Source organism: Gallinula chloropus, assembly GCF_964237585.1.
Source record: "Gallinula chloropus genome assembly, chromosome: 12".
Classification (NCBI taxonomy): Eukaryota; Metazoa; Chordata; class Aves; order Gruiformes; family Rallidae; genus Gallinula; species Gallinula chloropus.
In genome coordinates, this window is record NC_140097.1 from 8,125,466 (window position 1) to 8,152,470 (window position 27,005).

The following is a 27,005-nucleotide window of genomic DNA, read 5'->3' on the forward strand; positions in this document are numbered from 1 at the left end:
AGCATGATGCTGCAGGGTTCGTGGGAATGGGATTGTGGAGGTAATTCCTTCTGCGTCACGCAGAGATTTTACTGGGAGGGGTGTTGTGGTTGCCTCATACGTACTGTGTCAGCTTAACGTGGTGTTCCTTCTTGGGAAGAGCCCGTAAAGCCCAAGAGCACGATGGGGGTTAGTGCTGGGCCCGCAGGCGCCAGGCATGAGGAGAAAAAACTTAATCTGTTTTGAACTCCAGCCCTTGGCGTGGTGCTTCAGAGGGTTTCTCTCTGTCCTTCCGTAGCTACAGGGAGTGTCACAGCAGCCCCAGCTGGGAAATGAACGCTGTCACCCACCCAGATAGCCTGTAGGCAAGAGGATTTGTGCAGGAACTGGGGTACCAAACGCATTCAGAAGTCGTTTTGGTCTTCCAAACAGGCTGGTGGGTGCCCTGCTCTTACTGACTCACATTAGCTGGACTCTGGGTTGCTCAAGATAAGTGTCTTTATTCTGTCCTGCTCTTGCTGCATGTGCCTGTCCACTCGCAGCCTGTGATGTGGCAAAGGCATCTATCTTTCTGTGCTGGTTTGTTTTTTTTTTTCTGATGCAATCCTTAGTTTCTTTGCTTTTCCATTATATCTGGGTGAGGGGATTTGTTTTACTTGCTTAAACCCACTTCTGTGAAAATTATGTAAGGAATTAATAACAAAGATCATCAAAATAGTACATGGTTTTTAAAAAAGCAGTCACAGCATAGAAGAGTAAAGGAAATAAAAAAATAATTGAGCCCTAAATTTGAGGGGAGTTTAGGTGTACCCCAGGAGGCTGCAATTTCACTTCTCCATCCCGTGCTAAGACAGGCACAGCATCAGCCAGGAGGAGTGACTTGTGCCCAGCAGGTCTGCATTTGGGCTTGGGGAGATTTGCGGATGACAAAGACTTTGACTTTTGAGTCAGTGAGGGGGAAAGTATCATCTTCATGGCTGTAGCTGCCTATTTTCTTCCCAATCTAATGGGCAGCGATGCTGGAGTTCTCTTTTATTGCTGGATTCCCTGGTTTCTCCTTCCGATATTACCTGTGGGGGAAAACTTGTTGCTGTTTTTTGTTAACCACGACATGCATAATCTCTGGCTTTCTGAGCCTGCAGCCAGGATTTTGGCTGGAACCTGGCAGGTTTCTCTCCTGCGTGGGTCAAGCCAAGTGCTGAAGCCTGGCTGGGAGCGAGTTGGAGGTGGAACAAAGTTTCACACCAGTTTGTCCTCCTCTTGTCAGTGTGGGCAGGGTACATGCCCACTCAAGTAACCACCGTGTGTAGATCTCTGAAGTTTGGAAACTGCCGACGAGGAGGGGCTGAATGGCAAAGGAACACTGGCATCACTGAAGGAACTGTCAGTGGAGACGGGCTGCTTCGTGCTGCTTCGCTGGCACTTGCCCTTTGAGCACGCCCCAGCCTCGCCTGGCTTTCTGGATGAAACCTTCTTGGTCACAGTTCAGCTCGGTCCCCTCTTCGTTACGGGGCTTTGAAGCTGATGTGGTGGTTTTTTTGGCAGCGCTGCCTTCACCTGCGTACCCCAAGGGCTCCCCGCTCCCATCTCACAGCGCGCCTCCTCCCTCGCCCAGCTGCCAGGGAAGCTTGCTGCCGTTCTCCTGGAGGGGTGTGAAGGCATTTGTCTTCGAGACAACCGTCAATCAGGGCCGCCTCCTCCCGAGCAGGCTGTGTGGGCCACTTCTGCAATATGTCTCTGGGCCACGTGCCTGGGGAGAGGCGATCGCTGGCTGCGCCGGTGCCTGTCCATCAGCTGCTGCACGGGCTGAAACTCCATGCTCCCCTCATTCAAATATTTCGGGGCACTTTTAGGTGTAAGAGACTGGAGTCTCAGATCCTTGGTTCTGTGGATTTTATTGACTTTTATTTGAGATTTGGTATTTTTCCTAAATACAATTTCCACAGGTAACGGGTTCTCTCTCGTTCTTTGGCGTAGGCTGAGGCTTCTAATGGGAATGATCGAGCTTAAAAATAAAAGAAAAGCAATCCACACAGTTGCTGGGACTGTGTGTGTGTGTGCAGTGTGGCATGGGATCTGTTTTGTGGCATCGGAGCACACAAGGTGCTGTGGTCCAGCCACCACCTGCACAGATCTGCTCCCAGGATGTACATAGCCTGCTCCTCACTCTTGCTGGGCAGAGGGATACAAGATTGAAGAGAGAGGCTGAGGGAGCTGGGCTTGTTCAGCCTGGAGAAGAGAAGGCTGTGGGGGGACCTCATTGCAGCCTTCCAGTACCTGAAAGGAGCAGAGAAACAGGAGGGGAATTAACTTTTTAAAAGGGCACACACTGGCAGGACAAGGGGGAATGGATTAAAGCTAAAGGAGGGGAGGTTTAGATTAGATATTAGGGGGAAGTTTTTTACAGAGAGAGTGGTGAGGGGCTGGAACAGGCTGCCCAGAGAGGTGGTTGATGCCCCGTCCCTGGAGGTGTTCAAGGCCAGGTTGGATGGGGTCCTGGGCAACCTTGTGTAGCTCCAGGCCTGGAGGTTGGTGTCCCTGCCTGTGGCAGGGGGGGTTGGAGCTCTATGATCCTTGGGGTCCCTTCCAACCCAGACCATTCTATGATTCTATGATTAGTGATTCAATGCTTCATGCTCCTTTTAGGAGTTTGTTTTCCCACTTATTGTAGTTTTTGACTCTTTACGGTTTCAGTGACCTCTTCCAGGGCTCCTGGGAGCACAAGTGAAGCTCTGGGATGGAGAATGCTGTAGGCAGATTCTAGCACAGCTGCTTCTTACAACGAACAATTTGATTTTTGTCTTTTACTCTTTCTGTGTGCCCACGTGTTTTCTGCTCCTACAAACCCTCCTCTAAAATTACATGCTTCGAATCTGCAGGAGCTGCGTTGCTTTTTTGTGGGGGTTTTGACTTGTACTCTCTGTGCAGATAAACTCATTACCAGCTGTAGTAACAGGCAGTTCTTCCCTCCTGCCCTTTAGGACTGCGCTCCGCTACGTCCGTGCACAGGCTGCTCACTGCCCTACTCCTGGGCTATTTCAACCAGCTATAAGGTGTCACAAAAGACATAAGGAACCTGGATTTAGGGCTTGGATGGCCTGTTCTGTGAGTGTGTTAAAGAGGGTATTCGCTCTGTCTGTGCCAGGTCACTGTTCTTGTAGCATCAGCTTGCAATTCTCTTTCACATGCACAGAACCTGCAGCAGGTGAGGAGCAGGGACAGCTCATGTGATGGGAAGGGGATGCCAGGAACAGTACCCCTCCCAGCAGAAACACCCAGAGCTCATCACTCAAAGCCCTTAAAAATAGCCTGCTTCAAGCCCAAAGAAGAAAAATTACTGTCTCTTCTTTTTGAGACAGGCTTCGATGTTGTACATGGAGAAGGATCCTTGTGTAGGGCCATGTGCAACTGTGGTGATGAAAATTGCCAGACTAAACTCGCTTTTTTCTGGGTTTGTTGGGAAAGCTGGGAGTTTCAAACTAGTGTCTCTCCCCTTCTGCCAAATAAGGCACTATGGGCCATCAATGGTACAAAAAAGGCTTTATTTATGTTTCATTTTGTTTCCAGATTACTGGTGCAGTCTCTTGTCTCCAGGCTGGGTTGCGGATGGCTGCTGAGGAGGCTGGACCAGATCTGACTTGTCTGCATTTGCTCTCTGTGCAGGGAGCCAGCATAAGTTATCCTTGCAGTTGAGCCCTGTTGCGTGGGGCTGGATGTCTGGTTCGGGGTCAGCAAGCAGCTTTGGGGGGTGGTATTTAACTTGGATTAAACTTGGCAGGAGTTGGAAGGCAAAAGACTGCCAGTGTGCCAGCTAGAGGCACAGAGGCAGAGGTAGGATGTCCCTCTTGGCCTTAACAGATGCCTTCAGGGACCATCCCAAGCACATGCTGGTTATGGCATTGCTTCCTCAGCTCTACTGGTGGGTTCTGCTGTGGGGAAGGTCCCGGTGCCAAGCCATGCGTGGCCAGGACGAATCACCCTGGAGGTACCTGTCCTTCCACAGCTTCCCTGGCAGATCTCCTGGTTTTGCAAGGCTGGGATCTATCACTACAGACTCCAGAGCCGGTCAGGTAGCAAAAGGCTTTTCTCTTATCTTCAAAACCATTACTGAACTCCATGCCTAATTTCCCACAGGCTAATTGCCCTCTTTGCAGATGCTGTGCAGGACCTGCACGCACCCTGCGCGAGCACCGTATCCAACGCGATTTCCCTCACTACCTTCTGTTTATATTTACAGCCCAAAGCTGAGAAAAGGCCACGGTTTCCTCCATCCAGCCTTTGAGCCTGGAAACCTGAGCACTTGCTTGAGGTAACCCAGCCTCAGGGGTACGTCCCCATGGGGCTCTCACCCTGCTTCAGACAGTTTGCAAGATTTGCCCCTTTTATTTTCAGCCTCCTGACATAACCTGGGCCCAGAGATGGGGGCTGTGGGGGGTAAAAAATGGATAATTCTAACCATACCTCCACTTAAATAATAATAAATCACCCCAGTTGACCAATGTTAATGCAAATAACGTTCCCTGATGTCTTGGAGGGAGCAGGAGGATACTCTCTCAGTTATTCCAGACACATACCAGCCATGATGCAAAGGTGTATTCCCATGTCTCTGCTGACCGGTGGGAATGGAAAGTTGAAACACTGTTTTCTTGCAGTAGTTTGCTGTCTTAGAACAAACTACCTTCTACCAAACTTTTTCTTGCTCCAAACAACATGCCCTTGTAAAGTCTGAGATTACTCACTTCTTCAGCAGGAAATGTGAGGAGGAGGAGGAGGTGCACTACAGTTTCGCACCTTTTCTCTCTTGTTTTTCTGTCTAGAAACAAGTTCTGTTCTGGCTTGACTGATTGATTGAACCTTTTTCAAGTGCTGTCTGAAGGAGACAGCTTAGCTTTTGCTTGATCAAAGATGTCTTTGGCTCTTAAACAAATTTTCTTAAAATCTGGGGTGTTTTCTTTCTTTTTGTTTGTTTCCTGGAAATCGTAGCACATGCTGAAAGGGAAGATTTCAAACAGGGTGAGTTGCACTCAGCCTTGTCAGGGCTCTTGATGGGCTGCTTGGTGGTTGACTGCTGGCTGAATGTGGGTCAGCAGTGTGCCTGGGTGGCCAAGAATGGCAATGGCACCCTGGCTTGTATCAAAAATAGTGTGGCCAGTAGGTCCAGGGAGGTGACTGTGCCCCTGTACTTAGCGTTGGTGAGGCTGCACCTCAAGTACTGTGTCCAGTTCTGGGCCCCTCATTACAAGAAAGTCATTGAGGTCCTCGAGCTGAGGGAGCTGAGGTTGTTTAGTATGGAGAAGAGGAGGCTGAGGGGAGACCTTATCACCGCCTACAATGACTTGGCAGGAGGGTGTAGAGAGGTGGGCGATGGTCTCTTCAGCCAGGTGACGGGACAAGGTGCAGGGTCAGATTAGATGTTAGGAAAAAAAATTCACTGAAAGAGTTGTCAGGACCTGGAACAGGCTGTCCAGGGAGGCAGTTGAGTCACCATCCCTGGATATTTTTAAAGATGGGGTGGTGAGGTACTTAGAGATACGGTTTAGCATAGGACAGGTACGGTTGGACTCAGTGATCTTAAAGGTCTTTTCCAACCTAGTGATTCTGTGAAAACATCCTTTCTTTGGAAAAGAAGTATCACTTAGTCTTGTCGGTGCTTCCCCTTCCACCTTGGCAGCCCAGTTTCAAGTCATTTAAACAGCAGGCCTCCGCTTTGGAGTTTGGTGGTTCCCCAGCTCTCGGCGAGGGGTGGTGAGTGCACACAGGATGCCCACCACAAGGCTCACCATTTCAGCTTTGTCTGCCTGGAAGCTTCTCTCCAGTTCTTGTTATCATCTTCAGTCCTATCAAAGATATTTCCTCCCCTGCTAACTTTGTCAGGCTGCAGACAGCACTTTCACAGAGCCTGGGACACACCGGGTGTCCTCCATTCATCTGTCTGTCGCTGCCGCTCAGTAAGAACTGGTTTTAAAATAGCTTGTGACATGGAGGAGAGTCAGAGTTTAATGATGAAAATACACGAAAATAACTCTGGTGATGGTGGATGTGCTTTTTATTATTAAAAAAAAAAAGAAAGGGAAAAGGCAGAGGTTTTTGTTTGGAGATCTGAATTGTCAGTAGGAGATCTTTAGCTCTGGTTGTTTAATGTTGTCGTTGGCTGCTGTGTACGTTAACCAAGAAGGACAATTAGCTTTTGCAGTGTGTAAGGTCTGCTTGGAGTGGTAACAGAGAGATGAAAATAGTTCAAATAGTGATTTTAGAAGTGCTTCTCTAAAAGTAGCTTGCTTTTCTTCTTGGATCTTCTTGGGTAGCCCACCATCCTAGTCTGCGAGAGGCTCTCAGTCTTTTCATGTGTGTAGCCACTTCTGGAGAGCAATGAAGTACTGCTAGTCTCCTTTCAGAGATGGGAGAGGAGGCACAAAAGAAGCAGACAACTGGGTTGTTGGAGAGCAAGGACTTGTCTGGGCCCTGGGATGCTGCGCTCCTCTATGGAGGACCCACCAGCGGGGACCAACTTTTGTTCCCACCCCATTCTTCACCCACTCTTTGGACTCGATTAATTTATGGATATTTAGCTGTCCTTAGGTTGTGTGTGGGATCTCCTGGTGGTCCTTGGACCAAGCACAGGCCCAAGCCTTGCCTAGCCTGCAAAGTAGCTCAGGAACTGAGGCTCTTGTGTGCTAACAGCAACAGTACTGTACTGTCGCAGGGTGGTGGAAGGAGGTTGCCCACTTTTAGCCCTCAGGAGGGGTTGGCAGGGTGTCTTTGATCAGAGGGGCTCTGGCCACATTGAGCAGCTGAGTAAAACCATTTACTTTTATACAATTCTTTCTTTTGGGCATGTGGGCATCACTGTGAATCTGCGTCTTTAGAGCTTGTAAAAGAATTTGCACATAACTCTTTTTTGATTATTAAATAAGTGCAATATCAGCTCTCTATTGTAGGTGGCTGAACTGAGAGATTATCCATGCCTGTCTTGGTGATCGAGCAGGAGGCTCAGGGCTTTGTGCCCACTGGGCACTATGTGTGCAGCATCCATACACCAAGCTGACTTCTTTACTTTCCTTGCCAGTAAGGCTGTAAGACATTCAAGTTCTGGAAGTTGTCCTCAGAATATTCTCATAGAAATTCTGGTAGGCTTATAGCCCACCCTGTCCCTGACTTTTCCAAGGGACGTGGCGTGGGTGACTCATAGGAGGTGACCTGTGATGTTCTCCACCTCCACACCGTGGTCTTCAGGCTTGGAAGTATGTGAGAGGTAATGTCTCAGAAGCTGTGTCACAAGCTTCAAGAAACCATGTGTTGTTTTCCATCCAAAAGAAGAGAAGGAGTGAAAATATTGCTTTCCAAGACTGCCTGTGAGGCTCGAGATGAAAAGGAAGATCTTCCCTTAATCCTTTTTCCTGGGCTCAGGCTTTTTTTTGGAGGTTTCAGAGCAGCAGTGGACTGTCCCTGCCGCACATACTGCACTGTTGGAGTGAAAGGGCAGGCAAAGCCCTTTCCCTTGCATTCACAAAGAGCTCCTGCACCCAGTCAAACCAGACATGACTTGACCTGCGCCTCTGCCCAAGGCCCTTGCTAGCAGGATTTTCCAGAGGAGGCTCTGTAAGTGGTTGCGTTCGTGATCCTTGAAACTTGGGGTTTATCAGAAGGTGACCGGGGGGAGCAAGGAGAGTTGCTGGCGAGGGCAGGAGGAGAGGAGCCAGCTCCAGAGTCCAGCCTGGAGGAGCTCAGAGGAGTAAAGGGATTTGTCTCCTGCCTTTGGGGTGCCCAGAGGGACAACCCAGTGCTGGGGGCTTTGCATGTCACACTGCTCATCCTGGACAGCCCCCATTCTGTTTGCCTCCAGGCTTTATTTGCTAGCTCTATTTCTGCTGGTATTTTTATGGGCTTGGGGGTTGGCTTTTTTGTTTTACTAACAGAGTAGCTACACTTTTACCCCAGGCAGGTGATGCTGGGCTTTCTGCTGAAAGCTGCCAGATCATGGCAATGATTTACCCAGCAGAGCTCACCAGGCCAGGCTCCCATCGTAGCAGAAGTCACCAGGGAGGTTTCTGAGGGCAGCAGTCACTTCTCAGCCTATGCTCAGTCACCAGCCTAGTATTCCATCGTTTCTATTTCTTACTTGTATTTTGTGCTGGCTTCTCCATTTCTCTGAGATCAAAGTCATTTTTTTTATTAATCAGTAAAAAAAATAGGGACATGTATCTGTTTGATCGTGCACAGAAAAATACCCAGCAGGGCGAGCTTACTCTGGATCTGTGCAAACTCACTCTGCTAATGGCTTGCTTAGGTAGAATAAGATCAAAGTTGGGAGAAGTTCCAAGTTTTCCTTGCTCTTGTCAGGTGGCTCCATCTTGGGGTTATTCACTTGCACACCAGCTGCAGAGGAGGGACCAGCCAGGAGGAGAGAGACATGACAGCAGATGGGAACTTGCAGACAGGAGCAGAAGTTCCTGAAGCTGTTGGAGCCGCTTCTCCAACAAGTGTGGTTGATCCTCATGGAAAAAGGGATCCTTTGCAGGGGGAGAGAGATGCAGAGTTGGCATGTGAGTGTTGGATGGACGCACTTGGTATGAAGAGAGGTGGCAAGAGAAGCAGGCAGTGGCAAGGTATGACTACATCAGGGCTTGCCCTGTGATGGCAGGCTGCAGAAAGAAGGTGTAGCTTGGAAAGCACTGGGGAGAAGGTCACCATGGCAAAGGCCCAGTCCTGAATCCTGGCCTTGCTCTCTTTTTAGCATCGTGCTTCGCTGTGTTTCAAAAAGTTGAGGGAGCTGTAATAACATTTTAGGTCTTCCCTGCATGTCAGAGAAAAGAAATGCTCCTGGGGTGTGAGAGGATGAAAAAGAGCATCCGTGTGTTTCAAAGAGCAACTCAGACCCTGGGCTTTCTCTCTTGTGATAAACTTGCTACTGGATGTTGTCTGGGGTAGTAGACAGGAGTCATCTGCTCTACTTAATCTAGAGGCTCTGTGCTTGCAACTGGCCCAACCAAAGGGATTGATGTTTTACCTTCCCATTACTTAGCTGGCATTACTGGAGCTTCTTTTAGAGAATAAATGTTCCAGCAAATGCCAAAATCACTTAGCACTCACTGCTTGAGCCCCAGAGCTGCTGCTGTTTGCTTGTAATAATGGAGGTAGCGAGAGGTCCCCACGGGGACCAGAGCTGATGCTGCAGTAGAGCAGTGGCTGGATGGTAGCTGGTGGCTGGGCAGGGAAGGGGCTTCCTTCCTCTGCAGGCAGCTCTGGTGGGTTTTCTCACCCCTTGTTGAAGCTTAGGTCAAGAAATATTATTCTTGTAATGTCGAGCTGCTTTGGGTTGTTCCAGTGTCTGACCTGCACATCGATGCTGGGCAGGTGTGTACGGACCCAGGGGCTGTTTGTGTTGCTTGTGCCACACCCCAGCCTGATTTCTGAGCATGGAGCAGGAGGTTCCATTGGAGTGTGCTCCTTGGAGGGTCTCCATCGCTCTGACCCGTTCCCAGCAGTGCAGGTGGGCTGAGCAGACAGGGTATGATCTGCTGCAGGCAGAAGAGGCTGTGTGTGGGTGCCCATTACTGCTCCAGGCATGGTTTTGTCTGCAGCAACTCAACGGGGCACCTCTTCTGAGAGTGAAGAAGGTAGCACCACAGGTCAATGGCCAGGGATCTGACTGGTGCTTTTCTTGTTTGCCATCCAGAAAGGATGAGTGTGGCTGGAGAGAGAGTGGGCAGTGTGGATGGACCTGTAAATCATGGTTGGAGAGGAGAAGCAACAAATCGAGTGTTCACAAAGAAGGAATTGTATAGACAGCCCATAGATCAGTGTGTGTACGTACAGTGATCCATGTATGGTCAGACTGTAAGGGAAAAGGAAGGATGTGCCTCTTCAGTGTCCCTGCAAAGATGTATTGTGGCTGTCAGAAACCAAAGCACAAGGAACTCTTTGGTAACAAATATTAAACTTTTCTGAAACAACCACAGAATACACTGTTAGGCACCAGGGAGAAGGTCCCCCAGACTGACAGTTAATAACTGAAGCCTCATTGAATCATACCGCTCGCTTATGTTAACCACAAAAGGCCTGTAGTGTTCAGCAGTTTGCAAAGCACCCACATCTGTCCAGGAGAGTTTGCACTTAAAGCCCCAAAATCCTGGGGATGAGAGCCACTCCCCATGCAGTCCTCTCTCCTGTCAGGGGCAAAGCAGCACCCGCAAGGGAAGAACCTGATGCATTTTCCCAGTGGAAAATAACCTGAAGTTGCTTTTTTTTCTAATCTCATGCCTATTGCTGGGGTCTCTGGCCTCTCCCCTGAGGGCAGCCCTCAGCTGCTCCAGCCCTCTGCATCTCCCTCCCTTCTGCTGCTTTCCTGCCTGGCTGTGATGCAGTGATGATGAGGGATGCACCTTCAGTTGATGTAGCTTTTTCTTACACCGCCTGGTGCTGCGGAGTAATAAAACATTTATTAGATGTTACAAAACAAAGCCCAGAACAGCAGCACGGTGAGCAGGTAGCTACTCCTCCTCTGTACTGTGGTACTCAGCAGCGAGTGCTCTGAGGAGGAAGAGCGTTAGGCTGCACTTGGTCCTGTGCTGTAAGCCAGGCTCTAGACAAAGGCAGAGGTGCTTCCCCTGGGAATTAAGTGCCGTCCTCAGCTGAACGGATTGCTGCGTGACATGGGTGAGAGTGATGGGCTGAGCCATCCGGGACCGGTGTGTAGCATCACCGTGCGTCCTCATATCCTGGATGCAGGACAGACCCTTGTAGTGAGATGCACTGGGTGCTAGGGCACCGCAGGGCATCAGTGCACAGAGACACCCAGTCCTGGATTGGAGGTGCACAAACCTGGCAGGAGGAGGTGTCACCTCTCTACCTCAGGGATGCCTTTCGCTTGAAAGCCTTGTGTTGGGTGTGGTAGTGTAAAACAGGTTGCAAGGGACCTCAGGAGGTGTCTGGCCCCATACCCCTGCTCAAAGCAGGGCTCCCTCCCCAACTGAATCATGTTCATGCAATCAGGTTGTGAAAGTTTGCGAGGCTGGAGATGCCACAGTTTGTCTTGCCCCTTGTCTCAGTTCTGGACCACCCTCAAAGCCACATTATGCAAGAATTCTTCTAAATTCCTACGAAACTCTCCTTTCTACTACCTTTCAAGGCATGTAGTGTATGCTTCTGGGACATTTAATACTGTTGATGTGCATCACACAAAGCTTGGAAAGACAACTGTCCTGGGAATGCAAGTCATCTTGTTTTCTTCACACATGCAGATCTGAAAGTTCACTTTTTTAAAGTGAAAATCTGCAGAAGTTGTTCTAGTTCTTTCATGTTCACAGAACACAAACCTGAGTCTCTACTTTGAGCCCACCCATGATACAGCATGAGGTACAAACCCCAAACCCACCTCACGCTGTACAGTCCTGTTAGCACAGACCCTGGGCTGTGACATGTATGACTGTGTTTGTTCCAGCGTGCTCAGGGCTGGCAAAACACTTTGGAGGGAGGCTGGATTAGGGAGGCACGTTCCTGTGTGTAACTTTATTTTTTCCAGGGAATTTTCCTGCAGCAAATGTCTCTTTGCAGCACATGTGCTCTGCCAGCGTAGGCGAGGGAGGCTGGAGACGATGTGCAGAGATAGTGCCAGCTGTTTGCTGACTGGAGCGGCGCTGGAGAAGGTGCCATGGCTCTGTGCATCCAGGGTTGCATTCAGCTCCGAGTCAGATGGAGGGAGTGTGTGCAGAGATAACACGTAGTAAGGAGGCTGCTGGTGAGGGTTTGTGCCAAGGAGGCTGGTGCACTGTTTGATAAGAATCTGTATCAAACAAATACAAGAAATTGCCTCTGTGATTTGCTTGTGAGCATGGTGGGGGCATGGCACGTGCCAGAGATTGGTGACCTCGGGAATGGGGTGGGACAGATGGTGCTGGGTTTCTCTTCCAAAAAAAAAATAAAAGGTAGACTAAGATTGTAAGGAGGCATTTGGAAGCCCAGATTTAGCAACTGATTAGCTCTTCCCCATAGTTTAGTCCATTATGGAAAAGACCTCTGCTAAGATTCTTACAAAAATCCATGCAGTCCATTAGGGATGCCAACCCAAAGCTCCATGGGTACCCCACCTGATACCTGTGCCAGGAGTTCACCATCACAGCCCCAATTAATGAAATTTTTAATATGCACGTGTATATCTGGCAGCTGAAGTACTCACATGCTTTAGGCAGATGAAAGCTGTGTGTGGAACACTCTGCTGCATGAGCACACCACAAGATTAACTTGGGAGAGGTCGTTTGGGTCCCGAGCTGCTGCATGTAAGGAGGGTGTTCTGTCCAGCAGAGAAATGACTCTGCTGTAACTGCTCTCAGTGTGGGACAGCTGTTATGGAGAAAGGCAGCGAGGGTTGGAGAAGTGAGGGAAGTTAAATAGTATAAACCTCTTCCACCCAGTGCAGTACCCCTGCTTACTCCCAGCCCTCTGCTCCTCTCCTGTACGATGGTACCTGGATTTGGACTTGCCCCCCCACCCCCCCACCCAGCCTTGCACCCACTGGGCTTAAAACCCACCAGGGTTGGACCTCCTGCAAAGGCTGGGCTGCTCAGTGGCCATGCTTGGGAGGGGAAGTAGTGCTGTTGGGTTTTTCCTATTTGTGAGCACACTACAGGAGGTAACTAAGTGAGAAGTGGTTTGTGTCGGGCTCTCAGTTGCCGTGCTGGATTTGCAGAAGCTGTTGGCTTGCTGTATATGGATTTCTAGCCAATCACTGGTGCCTCTAATAGGGAGAGATAAAATAACACCCCTGCCTTTAAAGCACTTAAGCTTCCAGGTGAGTGTTGAGTGCACGTGCTCCTGTAAGCCTGTGGATGGGTTGGTGGCACTGCTTGGCCCTGCTTAAAGGCTTTGGAGCATGACGTTGGGGCTGAGGCTGCCCCTCCTGCACTGGTCCAGCCCCTGTGGGGAGGTGCTGCCCCCCAGCCACCCCAGGGGTGCTTCTGGGATTCTCAGCGATGCCCTTGGTGCCTGACAAAGAGAGGGAGATGTATAATGTTAGGAGATGGAGTGTGCTGGGCAGATCTCATTGACCTGTGGGTCTGATCACCCTCTGCTTCCTGGCTGCCACTGACTTTCTGCAATGGGAGTCTGCTGCTGTGCTGCAGAAGCTGAATGTGATGACTTCTGCTCAGATGCTTTCTTGACAGCATCCATGCTGGTGGCACAGGCACAGATCGATGCACCAGTCCTGTTACACAGTTCAGAGGGGATGGAATACCGAGGGTCCCGTTCAGCTGAGGATAGAGCCACGCTGCAGCCTGTTGTGATCCGAGAGGATCTCCTTTTTCCTGGAGGAGGACATAACTTGCACGGAGCTTGTGGGCGTGGAGGAGGCAACTGACACTCCAGTAGAGACAAACCCGATGGATGATTCATTTCCGCAGCGCCCAGGAGCTGACGTGCAAGCTGCATGTCGGGAGCTTCTAGGAATTTCAAGAGGCATAGCTTGTTTTGGGAATGGCCCATTGGGAAAGAGCAGATAATATTGCTGCTAGGTGGTATTCTAGGAATTGAACAAGCAAGGACTTTTGGAGGTTGTCCTAAGAAATAACTTGGGGGGGGGGGGGGGGATAATAAAAATGCCATGCACATTGTTAAAATGCTGATCGAAAAGCCTCTCAGCTCAGAGTATCTGTGCTCTTCATTCGTCTTTCCTTGTGCCTCAACACCCTGATTTCAATATTACCTTTAGTTTTCACGTTTCTTTTCTTGGTTTCTTAGGGCCTCTATTGCCCTGTGGTTTCTGCCTGATGATCACAGTGGTTGCTAATACAAAATCATCAATACATTTAATTAACATCCCGCTTTTCTTCCAGGTAATTAAATGCTTAATAAAAACAGACCGAGTGCTTTTACACCAGTGTCTCCTATTCGATTTCTACATTGTCTCTGGGTCCTCTTATCCCTGACCTGGTTTTCTTTTCAATTCCATCAGGCATTTCCATCAGCTCAGATAGGTTTGGAGCCTACTTTACGTCTGATGCTGTTGCGTGTTGCCCAATGGCTTGTGCTATCTAGGGTGCTTTGGCAAGCATCACAAAGGGGTTTAGGTGCCTGACATGGCAGATGGACTCTTAGAACCAAAATTTGCGTCCTGTCAGCCTTAAAGCCAGGCCATGCTTTTCCACAGGCAGAAGATGACAAAGGTTGAGGTGGGTCAGAACAGAGGGATGGTCCTTGCTCCAGCCTGGCAATGCTAAGCCTCGTTGTATGTGTGAGGCCTTGTGAAGTGGGGGCTGCTGTTTTGGGGGTGGGAATGACCCGTCTGTCCAGCACCCGCAGGGATGGCAGAGGCTGTTCCGTGTTTGCCAAAGCAGAGTGTATTGAGTCTTGTTTTATGTCACTTTGATGAACACCTCTCCGTAAGCACCAGGATAAAGTCATCCCAGCTCACCACATCAAATTGCCATTGCTCACTAACCCTCCTTAGCGTGGTGTTGCAGAATTAATTACCAGTATTCATGATGTTCGTTACTGCAGTCCCTGAACACCCTGCATGGTGCATCGTCTCGATCTAGAGATATTTATCGTCGCACTTACCAAGTGGTCCCTCTCCTGCTTTTTATCACTAGCTGTGTTTACCAGGCTTCATTACGCTCTAGTTGTTTGGATCTCTGCAGTTTTTGGTACTTTATTCAAAGCCATTTAGACACTTAGAGCAATTAATTTTATTTTTCTCTTCCATTCTAATGGGCTGGTTTCTTCTGCTGGCATATAAGTGAGAAAAACCCAACCTCTTCCTTAGACCTGTAGGTCATTCATAAGAGTTGTCCTAATTCTCACTGCTGTCTTCTCAAGTTTGAAGTTCTCATGTATGCATCTTGGTTGCTTCCTTCTCTTTTGTCTAAACTAGTTCTTATCCTCAAACATGAAGTAGACACGTGGTAAACCAATCACAACCACAGTTAAATGCCTGTAGTGCTTCAGTGTGAGTGTTATCTGCATCTTAAGGAGTTGTACTGGTGTTGCTGGTACATGACATGTGCCTGCTGTGACTTTGACTGCCACGAGCTGAAGAGACGGGAGGGGTTAGCTGTCTCTGTTTTCAAACTGACAGATAAATTGGCAAAATAATGTCATGTTATCTTACCAGGCTGAAACAAACCCTTGTAAACTTCGACGATGTACTTGTGCCAAAATTAGAACTGTCTTGTAAGTTGTATCAGCTGTATGCTGGACAGGAACTGTTCTGAGCTGCACAGAGGCAGCAGAGACAGTCTGTGCTTGGATAAGGAGAGCAGGTTTGCCCTTCTGTGATTTCTTAGGCATTAAATGGCATTAATTTTTTTCTGGTGAGGCTTCCTGTTCAGTGATGAAACCTCATCTTCTGCAGGGGAGGAGAGGCTGAGCAGGGCAGAGATTGCTCTCCAACAGACTGTTCCAAGCATGCACACAGCAGCTTGCTTGTGGCTTGGGCATACCTGGAGCAGTAAAAGTCTTGTGTGCATCTTGTGGTGCCAGAGGTGTTTAGAAAAGATGTTCAGGGCGGTTGTAGATGCTCATGATGCTTGAATGGATTTGCCAGGGCGAAGAGAGTGTGTGTGTACCCACGCGTGGCTGATTCCTCATCTCTTGCTGCTGTCCCCAAAGAAGAGCAGAAGTGCACATCATAAGCACACCAGATAAGATACTGCAGAAGAATTAGTGGGGTGGTTTTGCTCATACATAAACCTTTCTTGACTAATTTTCTCTTTTTGTCATGTTTTGCAGATAAGTAAGCAGCAGCTCCAGACAATCAAAGATCGTTTCCAGGCCTTTCTCAATGGAGAAACCCAGATTGTAGCAGATGAGGCATTTATAAACGCTGTCCAGAGCTACTATGAGGTAAGGAGAGACAATACAGTGTTCATATCAATCCCTGTTCTCACCCCTGTTCAGAGATGGGGTCAAATTCTGATCTAATGGATTGTCCTTTATCAAACAGCACAAAACAAAGGCAAATGTAATGTTTTTTATGTCTGGTGTCTCGTGCATCACAGTGTTTGTGTTGTTCATGGCTTGAACATACCACTGTACAGCAACTGTGGCAACCCCTACAACACGGTGTATCCTGTAGCTTGAGTAGGGGGAAGATCGCCCTTCCTTTAGGCTGAGAAATATCTCCCTGATGCCTTTGAACAGTTTAAAACAGGAAAAATGACACAATGTAAAATAAATGCCCTGTGTACCCTGGGAAAAATAACAAAGGAAAACTGGGCAGCACATTCAATTCCTGCTGAAGCTTTTGCCTTGTGTCTAATTGACTTTGGGATTTTCAGCAAGTCTTCTCTTTCCTCTTTGGTATGACAAGTGCTCTAAACCAAAGGGAGAGGGAGGAGGATGTACATCTACAAGACTAGATGATACCAAAGAACATGAAGCATCATTCATAATTGTGCAAAAGAATAATTATGCCTGTCTGTCTTTTTGCTCCTCTTTGTGTGCAGCCCGTAATGCTGCCTTTCATATCTCTTCTCAGAAGGGAAGAGCTTCTGGTTTGGAAGGAAATCAGTGCTTGTGATTTGTATGGGTGTAGCTTTATGTTTTTTGCCAGCCTTTCTACAAACTGTTTCCCTTTCTCCCTAGAGCTGTTCTGTCATAAAAGGTGAAGATTTTGAATTTCTTCCATAAAATATTTCTCTGGAAGTGGAATCTAAGAGGGGACCAAAAATCATATACTAAAACCAAAGAGAATTTTAACTGTATAAAAATGGCAACAGCTGCTTCTGTGTAACGAAAGCACAAATTATCCCTGGATTAACTCTATTAAACCGGCCTAATAGTTACTGCTCTGCCATTCTCTGTACAGGAAGGAAGCTGAGAGTAATTTACATCTCTTATCAGAACAGAAATTGCCAGGGGATCATCAGTTTATCACAGCTTCACGGAACAGATGCTCTCAGAGAAAGTTTTCAAGATGGCGTGAGCTGCATTTTACAACGTAAGAGCAGTGTAATCTGTTCAGACAAGACTGTTGGGCAGGCAAATGAAAAATGCTTATAAACAGGCAAAGTACATCCCTGTTTCACTGGTGAGACTGGCTGGAAGTGTGTCCTGAGCAGCTCCAGAAGTCCTGTGCTGTGTGATTACCCCAAGTAATCAAACTTAGGAGGAGCAGTTGATCACTGGGTGTATGCAGGCTCCATCTTCTGTTCCACTGGACACTCCACCTGCTCTGTCCTACTTAAAGCAGGCTGCAAAAAGCATAATGCATCCTTCTGTGTCCTGTAGCACAGCTTCCTTTTTCTTCTTTTTACTATCAATCTCCTTTGGTTCACAACTGTGTGCTCTCAGCCTCAGTGCAGCTGTAGCTTGGCTGCATGTGAATTCCTTGGCACCATCTGCGGTGGCACCAGGCAGTGCCTCGCCACAGGAAGCCTCTGCTCCCTCGTTATGTCCCAGCTGATGGGGTTCTCCTTCCTCCTTTCTCTGCAGAGAGGTGCCCACCCTTGCTTGAGCCACGGTGCCATCACAACAGATCCTGCTTAGCTCCTGCAAATCTCAATTTCGTGCAGTCTAACCATCCCTTGGATGGATGTTATCTGGAAATTGGCATTTAGGTACTGACAGTAAAGCTGCATGATGGCTTGGAAAATGCTAAAGCTTGGTTTTTTTGCTCAGCTGAAGCTGGACATCGCTGTGCAGGACATTGCTGGTGTTTGATGGGACCCACTTACGGTGCAGAACAGGTTCCTTACCTAGGGAATGATCTTTGTTTTTTTTTCTGGAGAAAGAAAATAGGTAAAGGCAGCACTGTAGGTCAAGAATGTGTTTGCTCTTGCCCTGAATATGTTTGCATGGCCACGTTCTACTGTTAAGTCTGCTGTCAAGGAGTTGTCAGTCTGGTTCACAGGCTGCCATCAAATTAAAAGATTGAGTGATCTGAGCAGGCTCTGCTGCAGGTCTGCACAGCACCGCTGTGCTGCAGGCATGCTGCAGACCCTGTGTGCGAGGCAGGCCCAGCATGCTCTAACAGACACTCCAGGAGAGCTTTTCTCCTGTCCTTTTACTTCTAATGACTCAAGCCTCATCTGGCAGCCAGCACTTTATGCAGCAGTCCCTCCAGCGGGTATTATGGAAATGATTCGTTAGACCCATTTCCACTCTGCTGTGGGAAGATAGAGCCGGGGCCATGCCTGACGTGTGGGGATCAGCTATGGATTTGGCAGGAGGTGCCTGACCCAGCTAATGGGGGGGCAGTTCACCTCTGTGTACACCTACACTAGGATAGTGCTCCAGCAGTCCCTGACTCCTGGCAGCCCTGCTAGGCAGTCCTACAGCCGAGCGATTCACCTGCTAGTTTCTAAAGAAAGCAGGTTGCTCTGCAGGACCAAACACCTCTTTTATCTTTTTTTATCCTCCTATTTCATGGTCTCTTTCTGCTGCTTTGTGTCTGACTGGCACTCCCCCGCGCCTGCCTCCTCCCTGCCAGCCGCAGCCCTCCTTTCCTCTGCTGCTGCACACCCAGGGAGGATAAATCCAGGCTGAGGGGAGATGGAGAGTGTGGTCCTTCTGCTCGCAGTGCTGTCACCCCTGCAGCGGGGCTGAGGACCATGGGAAACAGCAGCCATGGGTGCTGGTGGGTATGGGAAGTCATTAGTACTGTCACACGGGGTCAGGCCAAAGGCGCCTGGAGTAGATGATTAGAGAGGGGATGTGGCAGCCGAGGATGCCACAGCAGGGCTGTTCTCTTGACCTCCCAGCATTTCCAGCAGTGCTGTGTTGGGAGCTTGGATTTTGATAATGCTCATCTGTTACCTAAAAGCACCTGCACACACCCAGGGTATTATTGGTCATGTTTAAACTCTGCAAGGAGTATTGTTTCAGCATGGACTGAGGCTGCTGCTGGTGGCATCCTGCCTCCCTCATCTGCAGGGAGTGCTCCTTGGCACAGTGATGTTGGAAGGAAACAACCCAGCTCTTCCTCAGCATTTCTGGGCTGGTCCTGGAGAAAAACCCACTACTACTCCCAACAGATGCCTGTGCCATCAAGCATCTGGGAACATGGAGTGCCATGTTGCTGAGTGGTATAAAAAAAATAATCTGCCATGTCCTTAGGTCATCCTCAAGCTCTTTAATTATTGAGAGCTGACAGATACACCCTGATGCTGGCACAGCTTCTTCCCAGCCTGCTGCATTCATCCGTTCTCAGCATCATTAATAAAACAGCAGTTCTTGCTGGGCATCGATTGCTCTCCTGTGTTCAGGGCATTGGAGAGGAGCGCCGCACAATGTCCCCCTGTCCCCTTCTCACCCGTCAGCTCTGCGTTGCTCCCATGGCATCCCCTGGTCTGCAGGGGGATGTGTTATGTTTAGGTTCCTTTGCTGTTCTTCCAGTGGGAAGAGCATCTTCATCAAAGGCCTTCTCCCTTGCTCCTGCTGTCAGTGTGGTGCACCTTGCCGGCTGCTCTCTCTGCAGGGCCTTCCAGGCAGCCGCAAGCTGTGCTGAGCCACCCTGTGTTACCTCAGCCAGGCTGCAGCAGGAAGGGATTTGGCCTCGTCCAGCTGTGGCTCTGCTGCCTTTCTGGGTGTCTGAGTTGTTCTGATGACGTGTCAGTTGGAAATGGTCAGACCACTCATCCTTTCTCAGGGCATTTTATCAGTGCTTTTAAAATTGCCCAGGCTGGAAAGACCAGGGAATGGGAGAAGCAGGGACACATGCTATTCAATGGAAGGTAATGCTAAGATACAGAATACAATGCCATTCTTATCGTCTTGTGACAGCAGGGCAGCCTGCAAAGATCTCTTCCAGTCTAGTAGCTTAATGTTAGCCTGGGCCTTGCATGGTCAGAGGTTTCCCAGGGGCCTGGCTGCCCAGATAATGCCACACAATCCTGCTGACGGGAGCGCTATGACAGGGCAGAATTCAGCTGGGTGAGTATTGCTGTGCAGTGACTTCATTATTCAAACATTTGATGGAGCAAAATGTAATCCTGCTTTCCCAAATGGCATTTATGTATCTGGTGAGGTGCAACTACAGCATCGTGTCAAGTCCTAATTGCATCAAAACGTTCCGTTTTACTGGATGCAGAACAGAAGCTTCACCCGATTTCATTACGCTGCCCAAAGTACAGCTGAAGCCTCTGTCCATCTGGCAACACGTGGTTGTTGAGTGAGGAGTTGGAAAGTCTACTGAAAGTCTACTGGTAGCCAGTTAGTGGGCTTCCTGGCAGTGAAACCATGCTTTGTGGTACTTAAAGGGGATGTTGAATATATATTTTTAATTAAACTGACACCATTTGAAGTCACCCCTTTTTTGCAGGTGTTTCTGAAAAGCGACCGTGTAGCCAGGATGGTGCAGAGCGGAGGGTGCTCAGCGAACGACTCTCGGGAGGTCTTCAAGAAGCACATTGAGAAGAGAGTGCGCAGCCTGCCAGAAATCGATGGCCTCAGCAAGGAGACGGTCCTGAGCTCCTGGATGGCAAAGTTTGATGCTATTTACCGTGGGGAGGAGGATCCCCGCAAGCAGCAGGCCAGGATGACGGCGAGCGCTGCCTCCGAGCTCATCCTCAGCAAGGAGCAGCTCTACGAGATGTTCCAGAACATTTTGGGGATCAAGAAATTCGAGCATCAGCTTCTGTACAATGCGTGTCAGGTAAGGTCCTTCTCCTTGGCTGGGTGGAATGGAAAGGGCTTTCTTGGGGCAGGGCTTGCCAATGGGAAATGCTGCTGTTATGAACTGGAAACTTTGGATTGGACCAGACTGGTTTTGAGAGAACTTGCACTAGGGAAGGGGGGTTTGGTTCGTGGTGGGACTCCTACACTGCCAGTTATGTTCTGACTATCCAAGTGGGCTGCTACATCTTGCTCGTGCTTGTTTTCTCTTGGTTTATGGCTTAAGGTTTCCTGCAGATGTTTTAGAAGGTCTTTATATTATATGAAGTTTTATTTCCTGAAATCCCCTGGGATTGTTGAGATGGAAACCCTTTATTCTTCCAGCTTTGTGTCTGTATGAGCAGGTCTTTGGTGGTGCCTAAGTGAGCCATGCTGCTGTGACCTGCCTTTCCACAGTCACATCACCAGTCCAAATGACAGAAGTGCGTTCTTGTAGCCTGCACTAACCTTACTAGCACTTGAAGCTCAGATGCCCCAGGGGTGGATGTCTTATGCAAACTCATGTACTGAGGTTGTGCAGGCTCTCCTTAAGTAGATGGAGCCTCTGTGACACCTGCCTGCCTGTGGTGGAAGGAGAGAGCATCCCAAACACCCAGGCCCTCTGGGCAGCTCTGCTTGCACTATGACTTCCCAGATAGATTAAAATCTTTCCCATTTCTGTCTGTTTCCCCCCCAGTAAGAACCAGTTCCCCAGAGGCGTGGAGCTGGAGCTCTGCAATGCTGCTTGCCTTTCCAGCAGCTCTTGCTGAGGGCTGTCGGTGGCAGTCCAGGCTGTCGGTGACCCAGATTATGGTCCCCTGCTATCAGATATAAATATCACAGGCAGGATAGAGGATGTCAGAGTCATGGGGAGGGTAAGGTAATGCTGTGGAAAGTTTTTGGAGGAGGAGCAGACCTCAATCTCTTCCCTGTAATTCAGGGGTTTGACTTCTTATTGAAATTAATACATTTGAGACCAATTCTGTCTGTCTTCTGTCTAGACATTCCCAGTTCTTTTCAAGACACAGAAAATTGTTTGATCTGTTTTTTTTTCCTCCCATGAAGAGTTTAATTATCTTGTAGTTGTTCTTCATGTCAGACCTTTATGGTGGAGTGGGGAGAGGATAATAAATATCCCCAAGTAAGGTGTCTTCATGGCAAAAAGGCAACAGCAAGGACTGCGTCGGTGCTCATAAGTTATGTTTACAAACTAGATTTGGTGCCTCTCTCCTCTGATGGGGGCCTTGTCTGAAATGAAACCCATAATATTTTCAGTGCCACCTTGAGAGCTGAATCACCTCTGCAGTTACTTCTTTCACTTAAATCCACCCAAACCCTGTGTCTCCCTTGACCTGTGCTCGGCTAAGGAGCTAGGATGGCTTTGTGTGAGCGTGTGGGTGATCCTACCTTCTCCTGCAGTTCCCAGTGATGCAGAAAACAGTATTTAATCATGGCTGCCCTGCTTTGTGGGCAATCTCTGCTTACCAGAGCCTTTCTGGCTGCCACCATGAACCCAGCGGCTGCTCCCTGCAAATTGTCCTGTTGCATTGAGCGACCGGTCTCCTGCAGCAGGTCCTAGCTTCCCGCTGGGAATGAAGGATTTAGTTCTGGGTCTTTTCTTAGTACTCAGAGGCAGCACACCCATACTTCAGGCTTTCACAGAAAGAGGTAATTTCTGTTGAAAGCAACGATTAGCATGGGAGTTACTCTGGTTTTAATGCTGGGATAGTGAGGATTAGCTATGCAGAAGGGACAGGTTTTTAAGTGCAGCACAGCTCAGAAAGCTGTATGGCCAGCAGTCATTCAGGCATCTGGTGTTTTCCTGGGGTACAGTGCAAGTGGTTACGGTGCCAAGGGGTTGGCACAGTGGGATGGGAGCCTGTCCCACAGGGACCAGAGGTGGGAGCAGTGATACTGTAGGCTTGAGTGCTGCCTGTGGTCATCTGGACTACTCCAGAGGAACCTCTGGAGCTCTCTGGCCACCAGCAGCCTTTAGGAGAGCAGCAGCAGCCGCTCAGCTCTTCTGTCTTACCATGAAGCACCAAAATTGTTCCTGACCACTGCCCCTTCCTGCAGGGTCCCAGCCATCGCTTGCACCGTTTGTTGTGGGGTATAAATGAAACTGATCACCCTAAAAGTGGGGTTTTTTTGCTGTCTTGTATAGGGAGTTCCCATCACAAGTAGGAGGTGCGTGCCACTCAGGTTTCCACAGGGGAGAACAAAGAGATATGTGATGAGCCGTGATTCAGTAACCTGCTGCTCCCCTCCATGAACCAGTTAGGGAGCCAGAGGTGCCTGCCAACGTTATGGCAATAGAATGGAAGACATCTGGAGAACAGCTGGATGGGTGCTGGGTGGGAGGGGACCAGGGGCAGCCAGAGGGGAGGACCAGGTCCCCACTTCTCATGTACACAGTGCTGTGGTGGTGGTGACAGGGCTTGGACGTGTTTCTGCAGGACTTCCAGCCTTTCTCTCTCCCCCAGCCACTTTGCATTTTCTTAGATCTTCATGGACAAGCCATCTTCTGTAAACACCTCTGCTGCTCTGCCAGCCTGTCCAGAGATGGGCAGCAAGTTCCCTTCCCAGGTTGTAGCACAGAGCATACCTCTGCAGCCCTGGCCCCATCACCCCTAAAAATGGCCATTTATTTCTCATCCTGCTGTTGTGTTCCAGTCCAGATCACGCTTCGGTCAGCCAGCCAAAGCAGTGCTCATCTGCCTTCCTGTGAAGACACGCCGACTCTGTTGAGGTAGTGAGTTAAATTACTGTGGTCTGACTCTTGTCTCATCAGAGTTAATTGGAAGTACAACTTAAATCCTTTGCTTAATAATTTGATTGAAGCTTCTGTTGCCTGTTCTGCAAGAACAAAATATTTAAAAGCTTATTCGCAAACAGAAGATATCAAGTAAAAGGAAAACACTGTCTGGCGTCTTCCTGGGTGTGCTGAAGTTGTAATATTCCAAGAAAGGCAGGCTCAAGTTGTGCACGTGTGGGTGATCAATACGTTTGCTTTCCCACCCCAGGCAGCATACAGGCAGCTCCTGCCAGAGCCTGACCCAGCAGCACGCTGTGGTCAACCCCGGGCTTTACACTCAGATAGAGTGGACCTCCCAAACAAACCTGGGGGTAAATGTGAGCTTCTCAGCAGGGCTTTGACACCATATAAGCTACTCTTAGTTTTTGACCTACACTTCTCTGCTGTGCATGGGATGAAATGGGAAACAGAGCCTTGTCCCTGGCTGGCAGGCTGTCTAAATGCCATTGCTCTCCTGGAGTGGCAGCGTGGTGCTGTCGAAACAGTTTATCAGTCACCTGTGCTTGGGAAAGCAAAGCTGGTCGCTTTTCCTATTGCTCCAGTCGGCTTGTCCCAGGGCTCTGGCTGCTCTGACACACTCTTCCTCACATGGACATGCAGGGTGAAACTGCCCCAGAAGCCACACAAAGGGGCAGGGGGTAGGGAGGCTCCTTCTAATTACTGTCCTAAAGCGTGAGCAGGAATGGTGCTGATGCTGGATTGAACTGCAGTGTGAAGAAGGCGTTTTTCTTTCAGTGGCCTCCTGCTACATCACATTCACTAGTTGCATAATGATTACATCACTGGGATGGCATTCCCATCCATTTCTGAAATAATATTTTGTTTGTGCAGGAGAGTGATTTCTAAAGGGATAATTTTTTTTTAATACAATATCACCAGGTGGTACGAGATAAGTGTGTTCGTAATGTGATAGCCCTCAGATAGCGGGATCTGAGATAGCAACAGAGCAAAAGGGATTGATGCAATTGGAAAGGCTCTTAGGAAACAAAGATGGGAAGTGGTGGTGTCACAGAATGCTTGTGGAGATAACAGCGTTAAGCACAACCTCTGACTAGAACATTTTAAATAATACAGGGAGGCTTAGCTTGTGTTATGCAAAAATTGATGTGGCTTGATGTTTCTGCTCCACTGGAGTCAGCGTGGGAATTGGGTATCTCTGGCTCCAGCAGCAAACTCCTCTGCTCTGAGAGGCATCTTTGAGGGAGAAATGTGTTTCAGCCTTGGGTGTCTGGTCCAGAACCTGTTGGCAAGGCTTGACTTTGGCTCTTCTGCTTTGTAATTACCTGTGATTGTGGAAGCATCATACAGGTGCTATCTTCTGTAGGTGTTGGGGCAACTCCAGACTTGGGTCTTTGCTGCAGTGGGCATTTCCTTGGCCATGAGCCCTGTATTTCCCACTGACCTTCATGACGGCTGAAATGCAGCAGCATCTCAGAAAATCAGGCCGTGGTGTTCTCCCCTGTCTTGTTCTTCCCCAGCCATAGGGCACTGATTTACTTTTCTATCTCAAGCTGTGTTTGAAAGTAATTTTTAGCTACACTGAGAAGGAGCTCATACAGTGCTGTTCAGCTAATCCAGCAGCAGTAGCTAATGTCCAGACCACATCTATGATGAGCTGCCTGCTTTATCCTCCTGCTCAGAGGAAGTGCAGGACTCTGGGCTGTCCTTGCAGGACTTTTTTCCCAGTAAAGGTGACAGAGCACTGGAAAAGGCTGTCCGGGGAGTGGGGGGGTGTGGAGTTTCCTTCTCCAGAGATATTCAAGACCTGTCTGGATGCCAACCTGTGCGACCTGTCCTAGGGAGCTGCTTTGGCCAGGGGGTTGATTTCTGGAGGTCCCTTCCAACCCCTGATTCTGTGATTCTGAATTCATATTTCACAATCAGGCTTTCTCTTCTTTCCTGGCTCTGAAGGGTCCCATGCACTGTGGCATTCCTGTTAATTGTATGAGATACCCGTGCTAATCTTCCAATTTCAGTTTCCTTAGATATTAGATTTGAAAACAAATAGCTAAATATAGCATGTCAAACCTGCTGAGTAATACACAGTAATACATGGTTGTGGTTTTTCAGCATCTATTCCCATCCACCCAGCAGAAAGTAAAACATCAGAGAAGCAAGCATGCATGCACAGGTGGGCTACAACACAGACCAAGTCCCATCACTCTATGGCAACTATTTCATGTAAAAAGGGGTGACAGCCTCTAACCTGTGCAGTTGGAATTGTTTTGTAAGTTTTGGAGCCAGTGGTTTTAGCTAGGAAACATTTCAACCCAAATTTGGCCAATGGGAGCTTCAAACTAGAATTCACTGTTTTGACATTTATTTTTGCAGCTGAATTAGGACACTGTGTCCAAAGGCTGACATTTCTCACAAAGCAGAAAGTTCCCCTGCCAAAATAAAATTGGTTTCAGAAGTGTTAGTGTACAAGAGCTTTAGGATTTCTGTCCTGAACCAAATGTTTGATCTTAGCTCGAGTCAGTGTCAGAGATGATTCGCTGCGGTCGTGTCTCGCCTTGTGCCCCTCTCATCTCTGAGGTGGTTTTCCTGAGCTTTATTTCTTGACTCACTGTGTAGAGCCTGTTGTAAAGATGCTCCAACGGAACTTGGTAGATGCAGCCTCAGTTAGGGCAGAAACAAATAAGGACAGAAATTCCCCTCAAGCACGATAACAGCTCAGAGGGTGAGGTGAAGGTTAAGATGACCTCAGAATAAATGTTTGGCTGGTGTGTATCCTCCTCAAACTGAGTAGTTTAGTTTGTTTGTGATGAAAAACTCCCAGCTGTGGCTTGTAGCGAGACTTGAGCCCCAGGGTCCTTGTGCACAGCGCGGAGTTACCTGTCCGTGCACATCACTGTGATTCATTCAGAGATACAGGGGTTTGGTGTCAGATTGCTCCCTTCTGCTCCTTATCCATTGGTTTTGAAGAACATAAAGCAATTCCTTTTTATTCTAGCTTCATCTTGAACAAGGAATACCTGGATGCTGTGGACATCAGCCCCAGGACATCAGCCTTGGCTTATTCCTCCCCTCTTTCACTCCTTCAAAACCCCTTTCGGTCACTCCGCCTATTTCCACACTGTAGGTGTTATCCCCCCTGCCCTTAAAACAAAGCCACCACCAATAAAAATAGGTTAAGGTAGTTTTGAAATGATCAAAAGCCTCAAAATCCATAAAGCATCATACTCTGTTTTCAGTAATTCAGTATTTATTTCCATGGAAACAGAAATGGCAGCCGGGAGCCTTCTGCAGGGTTGTAATTACTCCTGTAGCAGCCAGTGGCAGCCGCAGCATGCCTGACAGGGCTCGAGCATCTCCCAAAGACAGCCGTGATTTAGCACCTGATGGGAAATTGAAAAAGGAAAAAGCACTGGGAAGTGAATGAAATTTTCCCCTTCGTAATAATGTGATGTAGATACAGGTGGTCCTTAGGGGAGGAGGGGGATCGCCCTTATTTGTCGGCTCGGGGTGTGGTATTTTAAAGAATGATGTTGGCATGGGAAGGCAGAGAAACTGAGAGGGACAGTGTAATGTCAGGGGAGGGGCGTGCGTGATGTCTGGCTCCCCGGACCCCCTGGTGCTAGCTACCCCATGGAGAGGTTTGCTGACAGGCATCACTGTAGGTGCA

At 48.7% G+C, this 27,005-nt stretch overlaps 1 protein-coding gene across 4 annotated transcripts in view; it reads left to right on the forward strand.

Moving 5' to 3' along the window:
* CADPS (calcium dependent secretion activator) overlaps positions 1-27,005 on the forward strand; it is a gene marked incomplete at both ends in the record, with an annotated part of 215,861 nt that overhangs the window by 27,912 nt on the left and 160,944 nt on the right. For all 4 annotated transcript variants that reach the window (XM_084269725.1, XM_084269723.1, XM_084269724.1 and 1 more), the window contains 2 exons: positions 15,703-15,816; positions 20,234-20,566. In XM_084269725.1, the coding sequence (XP_084125851.1) occupies positions 15,703-15,816; positions 20,234-20,566 (447 nt within the window). The remainder of the gene's footprint in view (positions 1-15,702; positions 15,817-20,233; positions 20,567-27,005) is intronic.